The sequence below is a fragment of the Mytilus galloprovincialis genome, chromosome 14 (assembly GCF_965363235.1).
Source record: "Mytilus galloprovincialis chromosome 14, xbMytGall1.hap1.1, whole genome shotgun sequence".
Taxonomy (NCBI): domain Eukaryota; kingdom Metazoa; phylum Mollusca; class Bivalvia; order Mytilida; family Mytilidae; genus Mytilus; species Mytilus galloprovincialis.
Window position 1 is genome coordinate 31,505,178 of NC_134851.1, and position 16,380 is coordinate 31,521,557.

Sequence of the window (16,380 nt, forward strand, 5' to 3'; positions counted from 1 at the left end):
TAGAAATCTATGAAATTTAAACACAAGGTTTATGACCACAACATGAAGGTTGGGATTGATTTTGGAAGTTTTGGTCTTAATAGTTTAGGAATTAGGGGCCAAAAAGGGCCCAAATAAGCATTTTTTTGGTTTTCGCCCTTTAACTTTAGTTTTAGTCAATAGAAATCTATAAAATTTTGACACAAGGTTTATGACCACAAAAGGAAGGTTGGGATTGATTTTGGGAGTTTTGGTTCCAACTGTTTAGGAATTAGGGGCCAACAAAGGGCCCAAATAAGCATTATTCTTGTTTTTCGCACAATAACTTTAGTGTAAGTAAATAGAAATCAATGAAATTTAAACACAAGGTTTATTAACACAGAAGGAAGGTTGAGATTGATTTTGGGAGTTGAGATCCCAACAGTTTAGGAATTAGGGGCCAAAAAGGGCCCAAATAAGCATTTTTCTTGGTTTTCGCACCATAACTTTAATATGAGTAAATTGGTCTACATTTAATTCCAAAGGGTCCAAAATTAAACTAAGTTTGATTTTAACAAAAATTGAATTATTGGGCTTCTTTATATTGTGAATCTAAACCTGTACTTAGATTTTTGATTATGGGCCCAGTTTACAAGTTGGTCCAAATCAGGATCCAAAATTATTATATTAAGTATTGTGCAATAGCAAGAAATTTTCAATTGCACAATATTCAGCAATAGCAAGAAATCTTCAATTGCACAGTATTGTGCAATAGCAAGAAATTTTCAATTGCACAGTATTGTGCAATAGCAAGAAATCTTCAATTGCACAATATTGTGCAATAGCAAGTATTTTCAATTGGAGTTATCTTTCTTTGTCCAGAATAGTAGTTGAATCAACTTAAATCATAGTTTTTGTACAATATACACTTTTACTACCAACTGAAAAATTAAAACAATCTTTACCAATCAGTAATAACAAGCACTTTTTTTTACATTTTAATATTTTTTGATGTATTTAAATGAGTTGTTATTGTTGCAAACTCCATTAGAAATTTGAATTGAGATCAGTTTTGGAAAAAGGGAGAGGGAGATGTGAAAAAAAGATTGGGGGGGGGGGGCAATTTTTCTCATTTCAGATATCATAAATAAAAAGAAAATTTCTTCAAACATTTTTTTGAGAGGATTAATATTCAACAGCATAGTGAATTGCTCAAAGGCAAAAAACAAATTTTAAGTTTGTTAGACCACATTCATTCTGTGTCAGAAACCTATGCTGTGTCAACTATTTAATCACAATCCAAATTTAGAGCTGAATCCAGCTTGAATGTTTTGTCCATACTTGCCTCAACCGTTCAGGGTTCAACCTCTGCGGTCATATAAAGCTGCACCCTGCGGAGCTTCTTTTTGTAAAATATCAAGGTACATGTAAACACTAAGGTTAAACCATCCATGTAACTAAAATTGTTTATTGATAAGGTGTTTGCATGTATTAAAATTGTAAACAATATTACATTAGAAGAAAACTGCAGCTTGTTTTTAAAATTGGAAGAAGGCAGTATTTTTCCCTATAAATATTTTGAATATATTTCATTTCATAATTAATGTGGAAACTGGAAATAACAGTACTGTGTATGAAAAATTGCAGTTCAGCCAGTTGTCCAATTTGGATTTGAAGGTTGCAATTACCCATTTCACTGGCTCTTCTTGACTTCATGTAATAATCAGATTGGGTTGCATTGATTATACATGTACATGTAAAAAAAAACAGTTCAAGGGACAGTGAGTGTGAACCTGTTTATTAGTGTAAAGATACAATCTCAGTATGTATCACTATGCATACATTTATAAACATTTTTTTCCCAATGTCATTTACTACACCTTCATTTGTGTACATGTACATTGTAGTTACAAGTACATTTACTACACGAGCATCACTGAAGAGACATGTATTGTCGAAAATTGGTACCGTTAATTTTATTACTGGAGATCACCCCGAGTTTTTGGTGGGGTTTGTGTTGCTCAGTCTTCATGGTCTTTGGTTTTCTTTGTTGTGTTTTGTGTACTGATGTTTGTCTGTTGGTTTCTTTTTTAGCCCTATGGTGTTGTCAGTTTATTTTCGACTTTCGAGTTTGAAAGTCCCTTTGTTACATGTATTTTTTAGTCACTCTTTTGAGGTTTGTGAGGGGTTTCAATGTTTGAAATTCGACAAAGTGCCTTTGTAGTATCTTCAATTGTAGTTCAGACTGAGACAAATCACTTATGTTGGATAGATTTCCTGCACAAAACTTATTTTAATCTATGCATCAAACGTTTTCATGAAGTTTGCTCTCACCATAAACTGTTCACCAACTTATCAGTTATTGGCTTGTCATACAAAAATCTTAACTTAAATCAGGACATGTCAGATAATTTATTAAAAAAATAGTATTTCATTATATATCTATATATATATATCTTGTCATTTTAGTCTGTTCAAGTTAAGATTGAACTTGGTCATCGAGCCTCTCAAAGAGATCCACCATCACAAGGAGGGTTCACACATGATTGGACTGTTTATGTCAGAGGACCAGAGGGGTGCAACATTTCAAATTTTGTCGAAAAGGTTGTTTTTAATCTACATCATAGTTTTCCAGATCATAAAAGAGGTATGTTTATATATAATTAGATGTATAAATGTTTTTAAGATACAATGTAACAAGAAATAATGTCACATACAGGGCTTTTACTAAGGATTCAAGAATTTTTTGCCATATCTAAAAACAAAAGTAAAATTTTATTGCTATATACTAGTTAAATTCTTCAGGCTCCATGAAAGAAAATAACTAGAAAAGAAAAATCAAGTCACAAATTTTTTTATTCAACTTTTGCTATAAGATGAAGATATCTGAACTCAGTTGTTGCAACAAATTACAATCTTGATGCATCTTTTGACTCACAATTAGGCCAATGACTCAAGGACTAGCCTTAGTACATTATAAATGTGTATAATACAATACGTGGTGTTTTTCACACTTAAAACAATCCTGTCATCGATATCACAGTAAGTACAAAATGTAGATCGCTAAGGAAAAATATCACAGGTCTGTAGAAACCCCCATTAAAATGTCGACTATATATATATACATTTTGTACTAACACATATATAATGAATATTAAATGACATCATCAGTTAAGACAATATTGTATCCTTAAGTTAACCATCCCTTATTTTACTATGCATGGTGAATTAAGGATGGTGCTGCTCTTTGAAAGAAGGTACCATAATGTTTTTTGCAGGGAAAATTTGGTCTCCATTAGCAACAAACTTTTCCTTGGGAGACTTATTTCATGCAAAGATTTTTTTTGGGATGGTTTGGTTTGGCTAGGATGAAATTTGAAAAAAGGCTGATTATAAGGAGTTTTTATACGACCGCAAAAATAAAAAAAAATTGGTCGTATATTGGTATCACGTCGGTGTATTCGTCGGCTTCGTCCGAAGACGGATGATTTCTGGATAATAACTTAAGTATAAGTAAATAGAAATCAATCAAATTTTAACACAAGGTTTATAACTACTCAAGGGCAAGGTTGAGGAATTAGGGGCCAAAAGGGTCCAAAATAAAAAAAAATTGATTTCATCAAAAATTGAATTTTCGGTCCTTTGATATGCCGAATCTAACCATGTATTTAGATTCTTAATTCTTGGTCCCGTTTTCAAATTGGTCTACATTAAGGTCCAAATGGTTTAAAATTAAACTTTGTTTGATTTCAACAAAAAATGAATTCTTTGGGTTCTTTAACATGTTTGATATGCTGAATCTAAGCATGTAATTAGATTTTTGATATTTGAGCCCCTTTATCAAATTGGTCCACATTGAGTTCTAAAGCGTCCAAAATTGAACTTTATTTGATTTCATATAAAATTGAATTCTTTGGGGTTCTTTGATATGCTGAATCTAACCATGTATTTAGATTTTGGATATTGAACCATAAAAGGTAAATTTCCAATTTTATTTTTTTTAATTCTTAGACCACATTTATTTTGTGTCGGAAACCTATTCTGTGTCAACTATTTAATCCCCCCCCCCCCCCCCGCCCCCCTAAAAATCCAATGGTAGCTATACATTGTAGCTCTCCTATGTATTATACTATCCTATTGTTCTCTTCCTGATATGAATGTAAAATTTGCCACTGATCAATTCATCCATGACCATCATTCACCATGTTAATCTAACAATGATGTTTACATTATATCAGTTTTGTAAGGAACTTTAATTTTATTATGAAATATTTATCAACACATTGAACAATGCTGAAGTAGCAGTGCTTAGGGACATTAAGAAATGGTTCCATTTTATTAACAGTTTTAGTTACTGTTTACAGGCATTCATTTAAAATAAATGAAACATGTACAAATACATGTAACTATATTACAACAAATATTTAAGTTAAACTGAATTGTTCTTAAATATTTATTAAGTAAAAAGGATTACTTGTGGATATATTACTTTCTACATATAAATTGATGATTAAATGTCAAGTAACAATATATTATTGAAATCATAGAACAAGTAGGTCAATTTATGTACATGTAGTATATTTGCATATAATACATGTAAATATACATGCATGTATTATTCTATCAAATAATATGTAATAATAACAATGTACATGGTGTAATTGCATTGCAATGACTATAATTTCTTACAAAGAATTGTGCAATATAACCCTAAGATTTTTATTATGCCCCACCTACGATAGTAGAGGGGCATTATGTTTTCTGATCTGTGCGTCCGTTCGTCCGTCTGTCCGTCCGTCCGTCTGTCCCGCTTCAGGTTAAAGTTTTTGGTCAAGGTAGTTTTTGATGAAGTTGAAGTCCAATCAACTTGAAACTTAGTACACATGTTCCTTATGATATGATCTTTCTAATTTTAAAGCCAAATTAAACTTTTGACCCCAATTTCACGGTCCACTGAACATAGAAAATGAAAGTGCAAGTTTCAGGTTAAAGTTTTTGGTCAAGGTAGTTTTTGATGAAGTTGAAGTCCAATCAACTTGAAACTTAGTACACATGTTCCTTATGATATGATCTTTCTAATTTTAAAGCCAAATTAAACTTTTGACCCCAATTTCAGGGTCCACTGAACATAGAAAATGAAAGTGCAAGTTTCAGGTTAAAGTTTTTGGTGAAGGTAGTTTTTGATGAAGTTGAAGTCCAATCAACTTGAAACTTAGTACACATGTTCCTTATGATATGATCTTTCTAATTTTAAAGCCAAATTAAACTTTTGACCCCAATTTCACGGTCCACTGAACATAGAAAATGAAAGTGCAAGTTTCAGGTTAAAGTTTTTGGTCAAGGTAGTTTTTGATGAAGTTGAAGTCCAATCAACTTTAAACTTAGTACACATGTTCCCTGTGATATTATCTTTCTAATTTTAATGCCTAATTATATTTTTTACCCAATTTCACGGTCCATAGAACATGGAAAATGATAGTGCGAGTGGGGCATCCGTGTACTTTGGACACATTCTTGTTAAAAAAAAATTAATGCTGATGGAGGTAGTTTTTAATCAGAAATATAAATGAAATAAAGTTAGGCCAAGACAAAAATTATGCTAGAAGACTGTACAAATTTGGCTTTAATCATTATTAGGGCATTTGTTATGATTTAAATCTATTTTTACATGATTTCCAAAATCGAAGAAAAACAGGTGAGTGACACATGCTCTTGCAATTGAGACCCAGAGAGCCTCTAGCTGGAACTTACCTTCATATTGACATATATAAATCACATCACCTTTTGCCATGTTTATTTTTTTTATACAAAATAGTAAAGCTTTGTAATATTCATGGACTGTTTTTGGATTTATGTTGATATCTTCACAAAATACCCCTGTAAAATCCGTGTTTGCAATATAAAAATGCGAAAACTTGTTTATTTCAGCTGTAGTTGCCCCACCATACCAAGTGGCAGAAAGTGGTTATGCAGGATTCACATTGCCAATAGACATTTATTTCAAAAATAAGGAGGAAACAAAAAAAATTAGATTTCAGTATGACCTGTATCTTAAATTTGATGATTCACCAGTTAATCACATACGATGTGAGAAATTAACATTCCAGAATCCAACAGATGAATTTAAGAAAAAACTACTGAAATCAGGAGGTGTAAGTACATTGTACATACTAAGTCTTTATTTGCCCTTCCAAAGCACCTGAGATCACCCCCAGTTATTGGTGGTGTTGGGATGCTAAGTCATAAGTTTTCCAAGTTGTGTTTTGTGTACTGTTGTTTGTTTGTTTGTCTTTTTATTTTTTATGACCACAAAAAATGAAAAATATTGGTATCATGTTGGCATTGTCGTCATTCTTGTCCGCGTCCGAAGACTTTTGGTTTTCGCACTATAACTTTAGTTTAAGTGAATAGAAATCTAGTAAATTTAAACACAAGGTTTATGACCATACAAGGAAAGTTGAGATTGATTTTGGAAGTTTTGGTCCCAACAGTTTGGGAATTAGGGGCCAAAAAGGGCCCAAATAAGCATTTTCTTGGTTTTCGCACTATAACTTTAGTTTAAGTAAATAGAAATCTAAGAAGTTTTGACACAAGGTTTATGAACACTAAAGGAAGGTTGGGATTGATTTTGGGAGTTTTAGTCCCAACAGTTTAGGAGTTAATGGCCAAAAAAGGGCCCAAATAAGCATTATTCTTGGTTTTCGCACAATAACTTTAGTATAAGAAAATAGAAATCTATGAAATTTTGACATAACGTTTATGAACACAAAAGGAAGGTTGGGATTGATTTTTGGAGTTGAAGTCCCAACATATTAGGAATTAGGGGCCCAAAAGGGACCCAAATGAGTATTTTTCTTGGTTTTCGCACCATAACTTAAGTATAAGTAAATAGAAATCTATGAAATTTAAACACAAAGTTTTAGACCATAAAAGGAAGGTTGGGATTGATTTTCTGAGTTTTGGTCCGAACAGTTTAGGAATAAGGGGCCCAAAGGGTTCAAAATTAAACTTAGTTTGAATTCATCAAAAATTGAATAATTGGGGTTCTTTGATATGCCGAATCTAACTGTGTATGTAGATTCTTAATTTTGGGTCCCATTTTCAAATTGGTCTACATTTAAAGGTCCAAAGGGTCCAAAATTAAACTAAGTTTGATTTTAACAAAAATTGAATCCTTGGGGTTCTTTAAAATGCTGAATCTAACCATGTATTTAGATTTTGGATATCGGACCATAATAGGTAATGTCCAATTTAAAATTTAAAGTTTTTAAGTTTAAGTTCTTATACCACATTCATTATGTGTCAGAAACCGGTGTTGTGTCAACTATTTAATCACAATCTAAATTCAGAGCTGTATCAACCTTGAATGTTGTGTCCATACTTGCCCTAATGTTCAGGGTTCGAACTCTGCGGATAAAGCTCCGCCCTGCAGAGCATCTGGTTAGCTCATGTGAGCGTATGCCATCACTTGGCGTCTGTCGTCGTCCTTCGTCTGTTGTCGTCATAAACTAGTTCAAAAATCTTCTCCTCTGCAACTACTGGGCCAAATACCTTCAAACTTTAACTAAATGTTCCTTAGGGTATCTAGTTTATAAATAGTATCCGAAGTTTTGATCCATCGACAAACATGGCCGCCATTGCTAAAAATAGAACATAGGGTTCAAATGCAGTTTTTGGCTTATATCTCAAAAACTAAAGCTATTAGAGAAAATCTGACCATAGATTTTGACAAAGTGAACAATGTTACCTTTGTCAAAATCTATCAGCCCTGAAATTTTCAGACGAATCGAGCAACCCATGTTGGGTTGCTGCCACTAAATTGGTAGTTTTAAGGAAATTTTGCAGTATTTTGTTTTTATTTTGAATATCATTATAGATAGGGCCTAAAAAAAAAAATGTTGTGTTTCCGGTCACCCGTACGACCGTCCTTCAAACCCCCGACTCAAGTTTTTAAAGCTGATATGGGGAAAAAAATAATTTGTATACCTACTGACCGTTTTTTCTGAAAGAAAATAAAAAATTCTAAGTCCCTCGATCTTTTTATCGCCCCAAAAGAAAACAACGCTAATTTTAAACTCGAGGCTTATTTTTAGAATGTACTGGAAAGTGGAATCTTCTTGGCTAATTATATATGCAGGAGCATGCGCAGTAGTTATTTTCGTTTGTCAGTGTTTGAACATGGCAACACAACGCGTCATATTCAATGTTCAACGCAGAAAGTGTGACCATTTCGCAGAGAAAAAAATATTTCTAAATTTTACAGAAAGTAACACCTTTTTTGACATTAGCAATGAAATTCATCCAATGTCTAACATCTATGAAAATTGGAACAACAATGAACAATGCAATCTTTTGGAATTAAATTTATCAAATTTTCATGCCAGACCCTTCTTCAAAATGAATCTGATATTAATCCATCTGAAACTGGTCAGCCAATCAACGCTTTAGACATTCTGATGAAAAGCCACAGATGCTTTGCCAAAAGAAAGTGTCCTGCAAGGAACAGTGTATATAATATATTAATATATTTGTCTATCTGTAGGTTTGGGATGATGTTTGGTTCATGTTCCTATAAATGCATCTGCCCCACATGTTCTCAATTTCTTTCTCTGACAATCCCAAACTTTTGGTCCTGAAATAGGGGAATTGGGTTTAAAAAGCTAATTTCCATGGGGAAAATTTTTTTTAGGTTTGGACTTAGTTATTTTTCAGGGGTATTTTTATATAAAAAAAAAAAAAAAAAAAATCCCTACCTACCTACCGTCCCTTCAAAATTTCAAGGGGGTGATCGGAAACACAACATTATTTTTTTTAGGACTAGATATAAACTGTAAACAGCAATAATGTTCAGGAAAGTAAGATCTACAAAAAAGTTATATGACCAAAATTGTCAATTGACCCCTTAAGGAGTTATTGCCCTTTAAAGAATTTTACACAATTTGTTCATCAAGTTTGCTAACATTTAAAAATCTTCTCCTCTGAAATGCAGATGAGTGATTCAGGCTCTTGTTAATAACGCTTCTTTAAAGGAAGTCTTGTCTGCAGGTTTCTGTAGGACTGAAAATTCTTTCATTTTTCACTATCTGCAGTCTTTATCTTCTCAAGCTCAGAGTTTGTACTACTTATGACCTTTAGTTTCCGCACAAAGAGTTGTTTTCCTCCTGCACCTTCTGGTTCAAGGGATTCAGCTTTGTGTTATATATTCTTAATTTTACTCAAAATTTATGATGTTAACGTATTTATTGACATACAATGTTACTTTTTTAAAGTTAAATCAGATTTTATTATATAAATACTTACCATCATAAATTAAAGGTCCCTCCCAACCTCCCCTTCATTCCCGGATTTTTTATCCTAGGGCCTCTTGCTTATTTAAGAAAGTTAAATAGATGATATAAAGGCTTGGTTTTATGGGCACAGGTCATCCTTCTCATTGGATGATATTTTTATTTGGGATTTTCCACCTGTCAGACTTGCACAGAAGGATGTACTCAGAATTTATGATGGTAAGTTTTTATGCCCCACCTACGATAGTAGAGGGGCATTATGTTTTCTGGTGCTGTACCGCTTCAGGTTAAAGTTTTTGGTCAAGGTAGTTTTTGATGAAGTTGAGGTCCAATCCGACAACTTGAAACTAAGTACACATATGTTCCTTATGATATGATCTTACTAATTTTTAAAGCCAAATTAGACTTTTGACCTGAATTTCATGGTCCACTGATCATAGAAAATGATAGTGCAAGTTTAGGGTTAAAGTTTTTGGTCAAGGTAGTTTTTGATGAAGTTAATATCCATTCAACTTGAAACTTAGTACACACGTTCCTTATGATATGATCTAACTAATACTATTGACATAAATTTTCCATTTTATATTTCTGAGTTATGGGGTTTTATTCATTAAAAAAGGGGGGATTTTCCAGTTTTCGGACAATAACTCAAAAATGCTGGCAGCAATTCTCATGAAACTTTGGTGAATTGTTTATATCTATTGATGTAAGCTTCCTTTACATTTTCATCAATTTCTTATATGACATTGAGAATTAATTGATCTTTATTTGTTTATAGTCTGACAACAGATTTACTAAGTATTGCACAACAGCACAGTGTATTGCACAACAGCAAGTAATCTTTAATTGAATATAAATTCAATTCTTCTTTTATTTTAAATTTCATCCTTAATGGTAGCTCACTATTACACCTAACATTTGTATTTGTATAGCAAAAAGGTGTATTGCAGCATATTTACATGGTGTAGAGGAATGGTGCAATGATAACAATATGTTAATCAATAAAAATAAAACAGAATATATGATTATTGGAACGAAGCAAAGAGCAATGCCACATTACAATGAGAGTTGTTTAACTATTAACAATCAAGTGATACAATCTTCCACATGCGAAAGTCTTTTAGGCATTAAAATTGACCCTTCCCTCACATGGACAAACCAAATTGATGTGATCTGCTCAAAAATATCATCTAGACTATATCTACTATTAAAGATTAAAAAAATTCGAAATCTAGACTGCAGAAAATTATTCTATAATGGTTATATCTTGCCACTAATTGATTATTGTTGTATAATGTGGAGTAGTTGTAGCAGTGAGGGTTTAAAAAGGATATTAAAATTACAAAAGAGGGTTGCTAGATTAATGCTAGAAACAGACTCATTTGCTCCTTCTTCACCCTTATTCAAACACTTAAACTGGATGACAGTTGAACAGAGAATAAAATATCATAAGTAAGTGATGACATTTAAGTGCATTAAAAATGATGCCCCATCATATCTTACTAACAAGTTTCATTATGTTTCAGACAGAAATCTTTCAAATACAAAATAACAGATCATTTATTGAAATCAACCTAGCTGTATCAATAATATTAAAAACTGATCATGTCATCATGTTTATTTTTTTTACATCACATTTTATCAAGTTGTACTAAACATTATTATCATACTTGACTTTTTATACGTCTAATGTATGCAATGTATATGTTTGCATTTTGTTTGATTTCTCATGATGAGGGCCTCAGGGAAGATTAGTTATATAACCCTCTTAGAATAAAGTATTGTTGTTGTTGTTGTTGTTATTTAACTTTGATAATATGTTTTAAAAACTATAATGAACTACTTTGGTTTCACTTAAATTCATGGTTACCAATTTTTATGGATTGATGAATAGTAGAATTTTTGAAGATCTATGAAATCACTGAGTGTTGACAAACTTGTATACAAGCCTATTTTATTTGAAAACTGCATCACTGAACACTTGGTTAACGTATACCCACTGAGAACATAAAAGATAAGTACCCCACAATTTATAATGAATCTTCATGATCAGTATTGACAGTATTACAGTTAACACTCATTGTCTTGAACTCAGTTGACTCAAAACATCAGATAAAATTGAGAAAGGAAATTGGGAATGTGTCAAAGCGACAACAACCCGACCATAGAGCAGACAACAGCCGAAGGCCACCAATGGATGAATTGAAGTTTTCCAGTGGCCTCAAACTTTGTTTCATAAAATTATCCACGGTATATGTTTTTCGACTCCTGCACTTTATCTAAGATTATATAATTTACAGTACTTATTTCTTTTATTTTATAGACAGTTGTATCAAAACAGGCTCTTGAAGATTTCAACCAGAAAATGCCTGGACAGATGCAATCAACATCTATATTAGAAGGTTGTTCTTTTTTGTTTTTTAATGGGTTTTTTTTTTCATTTGTATACGACCGTGCGGTCGTATATTGGTATCACGTTGTCGTTGTCCTCCTCCAAAGACAGTTTGTTTCCGGACAGTAACTTTAGTATAAGTAGATAGAAATCTATGAAATTTAAACACAAGGTTTGGTACAACAAAATAAAGGTCATGATTGATTTTTTGGGTTATGGTCCAAACTGTTTAGGAATTAAGGGCCAAAAAAGGGATCCAAATAAGCATTTTTGTAGTTTCCAGACAATAACTTGTGTTTAAGTGTATGAATCTCTCTGAAATTATACCACAAGTTTCCATACCAAAAGGGATGGTTAGACTGGATTTTGGGGGGTTATGGCTCAAACCGTTTAGGAATTTCGGGGGGAAAAAATGGGAAACAAGGGTTCCTGGTAAATGGACAAATAAGACAATTTAAAAGCAGTACATTTAAAGTAGAATGTTGTGTATGTTTGGATTTACCTCCCTTACACTACTTGTAAATTATGTATAAAGAAATGTATTGAGACAATAAGCTGCCAATTTATTTAAGGTATTATTAATTAATATTAATTTGAACCATGATTATGTAATATGTAATTTTCTATTTTAAGATTTTTATGATGTATTTAATGGGTAATTATGGTTGCAAATTCATTAGAAATTTGAATTGAGATAATGACTATATCTTGAGGGAAATATTTTTTTTGGGGGAAAAAAGGAAGGGGAGAGGAGGTTAAAAAATTGGGGGGGGGGGGGGGAGGGCTCAAAAAGAAATTGTGGGTTCGGACATTGTTTTCTCATTTAAGATTTCAGAAATTAAAATGAAAATTTTTTCAACAGCATAATGTATTGCACAAAAGCCACAAAAAAAAGGGGGAAGCAATTTTTTTGGGGGGAGGGGGGGGGGAGAGGTCAATTCTCAACAGCATAGTGTATTGCACAAAAGCAAAAAATTGAATATAGATTTAAATCATATAACCAATTCTGAGTTCTTTGACTACAGTAATTCTGTGTCAGAAACGTATAATGTGTCAAATATTTAATTGCAATTCATATTCAGACCTGTATCAAGCGCGAATATTGTGTCCATTTTTGAAAAACTGATCAGTGTTGGACCTCTGAGGTCGTATCAAGCTGTGCTCAGCGAATCAATTTATTTTACTTGCTAAAAATACATATTTTTATATAGTTTTTTATCACCTGTATTGTCGAGAAAAAAAAATCCGTTATTGATTTTGGGATATACTATGGGCTTTAGGGCGATCGGGGGATTGGAATGGGGTTAGGGGGTTGGGTAGGTGGCCTTTTGACTGCCAAAGAGTGTCCGTTCATTTACATGAAAATGCTTTGAAGAAATCTTTTCAAAGTTATAAATGTAGGTATGTTGTTTCGTGTGACTAAATGAAGATCAAGTTCAAATTTCACGATTCAAGCTTTTCTTGTTGTTGAGTTGTTGACCATTCAGTTATTTTTTATTTTTATCAATTTTAAATATTATGTTATTTCCCTTTTTCCCAACAGAAAATTGGAAAATAACCTAAAGTTGTTAATTTCTATGTCATTTATGCCTCAGCCGTAGTGGAGGGAGCATAAAGTTTTACTCTTGTCCGTCAGTACGTCCCAAAATTGGTTTCCATTCTCTAACTTGACTTTGCCTTAACCAAATGTTATTAATATTAATAACCACATAATACAGATCAAGTTACATTTTGGTAGCGTCATTCTAACCGTTCTAGAGTAATGCTCCTTTATAAATGAAAAAAATAAAAAAATGTTTAGTTTCCGTTCTCTGACTTACGTTTGCCTCTACCAAATGTTATGAAACTTATACATAATGCTTATAACGACAAAACACAGATCAAGTTTGAATTTTGCTGGCGTCACTTTATCTGTTCTAGAGTTATGCCCGTTTATAAATTGAAAAATTGCAATTTGTTTTGATTCTGTTCTCTTTCTTAAGTTTACCTCTCCCAAATGTTATGAAACTTATACACAATGCTTATTACCACAAAATACAGATCAAGTGTTGAATATTTGTAGGGTCACTTTAACCATTCCAGAGTTATGCCCCTTAATAAATGGAAAACAAAATGCATTTTTTTAGTTTCCGTTCTCTTAAGTTGCCTGAACCAAATGTTATGAAACTTATACACAATGCTCATTACCACAAAACACAGATCAAGTTGAATTTTGGTGGCGTCACTTTAACTGTTATCGAGTTATGCCCCTTTATAAATCGAAAAATTGCAAAATTTTTAGTTTCCGATCTGTAACTTAAGTTTACCATGTTTACCCCAACTAAACATTATGAGACCTATACACAATACTTATTACCACAAAACTCTGATGAAGTACAAATTTTAGTAGCATCACTTTTGTTGTTTTTAAGTTATGTCCCTTTATAATGTTGTATGCAAGCATCATCTGTGTCCATGGAAAAAATGCTAAATTGGTCGTTTCCGTTCTCTAACTTTAGTTTGCCTCAACCAAATGTTATGAAACTTATGCACAATGCTTATTAACACACAATTCAAATTTGGGTAGCGTTACTTTAATTATTCTAGAGTTATGCCCCTTTATAACTTTATATGATACACCAGTGGGGCATCATCTGTGTCCCCTGGACACATTCCCAATTTATATTACAAGTCTTTAGACACATATTTTTCCACTTGAAACTTAGTACACATGTTCCCTCTGATACGCGGGATGGTTAAGGCCACTCAGTACTGTTTTTAGCTATTTGGGCATAATAAACAATAAGACCCCTAATCAGTGGTATTTTATGATAAAACAATAAATTATATTTTATTTTGTTTTGATTTACCCTGGAAAAAAAATCACGTGACGATCACCTGACTACGGTAGTATTTATATATAAAATTATAGTTTTCCGTAAAGTTCTAGTACGTATACATAACGTAAATATTTCCTTTTGGTCTCATTTTAACGGGGAAAATACGTGGAATAAGAAAAATGCTATACACTGGTGAATACTTGTCAGAGATAATAAAAAAATTAAAATAAACAAGCGAAAAATCGTTAAGATCAACCTTTTTAAGTAAACAACGCCATCTATTAAATTCACCAATATTGCCACGCCAATTGTATATCAGTTTTCATAATCTTGATTCCGATTTGAAAACGCTAATCATATTAGAAAAATACAGATGATTAATTCTAGAACATTGTAGAACTTTCGCTCTGAAGTTGCCCAATGTCAAACTTTTTAATGTACGTCATTACTTTCAAACGTTCAAGTGACGTCAAAAGGGACATAACTCTGTAAATTATTCTGGCGAACTTTTCAACATAAAAATAAATCGATGAGAGGACAATATACCTATATTTTAATAAAATAAATGTCAATATCTATACATATATCAAGTTATATGTTTTTCAATAACTTTCAAAGCTATTTCATACAGAAATTATTGAAATAAAACGTTAGCTTTTGTATAAATAATGTTGGTTTAGCATATTTTTTTTTATTAAATTGATTTTTTTGTGTGAAAAAAAACTTACCTTTATATGCATGATGTTGGTAATATATATTACAGCTGCAGAATAACATTTCAGTAATTTTTTTTTTTTCAGTTGCAGATAGTGAGTTATAAAGCCTTCCAGATGACCATATCAGGGATCAAAGTTCCATCACTAGTGACCCTATTTGTTTGCCTTTTTTCAAATAAAGAACTAAGTTGTGCTCTTATATTTTTTTAACCCTCTCAAAAGAATTTTTTACTTCATCAACATACACAGAAACAAAACATATATATGCATCCTCCCCTGAGAATAAGTAGTTTTTATCAATGGATAATCAAACTTTTTATGTGGAGTATCCAGACTCTAGTCTCGTATATTTCTTTCCATTTTTTTTTGTCTGCTTTATTTTGTTTTTTAATCATTGTTGTAATTTTCTGGTTGTATGTCTATCTTTTTTCTCAAAAGTCATATCATAAAAATCTTCAGGATTTTTTCTGTATTCAGCAGAGAATAGCAGCAGCAGCAGCAAACCAAACATGGAAGTCATCTGAGTCATAACACAAACATTTTTCATCTTGAATTTTATTTTGCATATCAAAATCTGACATATATATCATGAACAATAATACAAATAAGAATATGCAATGATATAACTTGCCAAAAAAAATCAAATACAATGAACTATTGCAATTTTGCCAAAGTAATTATTGCAAGGTCAACAAAGGACAAGACTGCAATTGACAGTTATAACCAGTCAAAACAACAAATTCCAGAGCCTGATAAAATTCTCAAGCCCCATTATAATAATCATTTGTCAAATACAGCATTTTCATGGGAAAATATCCAAAAATGCTCATCAACAGCTACAATTATTTTCGTCTAAAACTGCCAAAACTACAAGATTATGTATACCAGAATAGATACTATATCAACAAAAACAAAACTGGAGAAAAAGAAAAATTTGTATCCCAGTTTAAGTTTGGGCAACTGGATGCGAATGAAAGAAATTGAAAAACATCAGCATACGCTTGAAGAATGCCCAATCTGCACCACAAAATACAATGTATCTTCGTCATTACATACATGTAGCAAAGTTGAAAATAAGGCAGAAAATCTTAAGTCTACTTGTACAAATCTGGTGGACACAATTCAGGAAGAGTTTTCTGCCTCTCCATCAATTAACAAGGTGTGGTAAAATAAAAATTCTTAAAATTAAGTATAATTGGTGTATAAAC

The 16,380-nt window shown here is 32.1% G+C and overlaps 1 protein-coding gene across 3 annotated transcripts in view; it reads left to right on the forward strand.

Moving 5' to 3' along the window:
* The window catches only part of LOC143058058 (protein AF-9-like), a 31,434-nt gene extending 16,014 nt beyond the window's left edge, over nt 1–15,420 (forward strand). For 2 of the 3 annotated variants that reach the window (XM_076231523.1, XM_076231522.1), the window contains exons 4-6: nt 2,428–2,605; nt 5,887–6,110; nt 15,257–15,420. In XM_076231523.1, the coding sequence (XP_076087638.1) occupies nt 2,428–2,605; nt 5,887–6,110; nt 15,257–15,382 (528 nt within the window). In that variant the 3' untranslated portion in view covers nt 15,383–15,420. Of the gene's footprint in view, nt 1–2,427; nt 2,606–5,886; nt 6,111–11,568; nt 11,648–15,256 lie in introns of all 3 variants that reach the window. The other variant, XM_076231524.1, reaches the window with a different exon arrangement.
* The last annotated feature ends 960 nt before the right edge of the window (nt 15,421–16,380 follow it).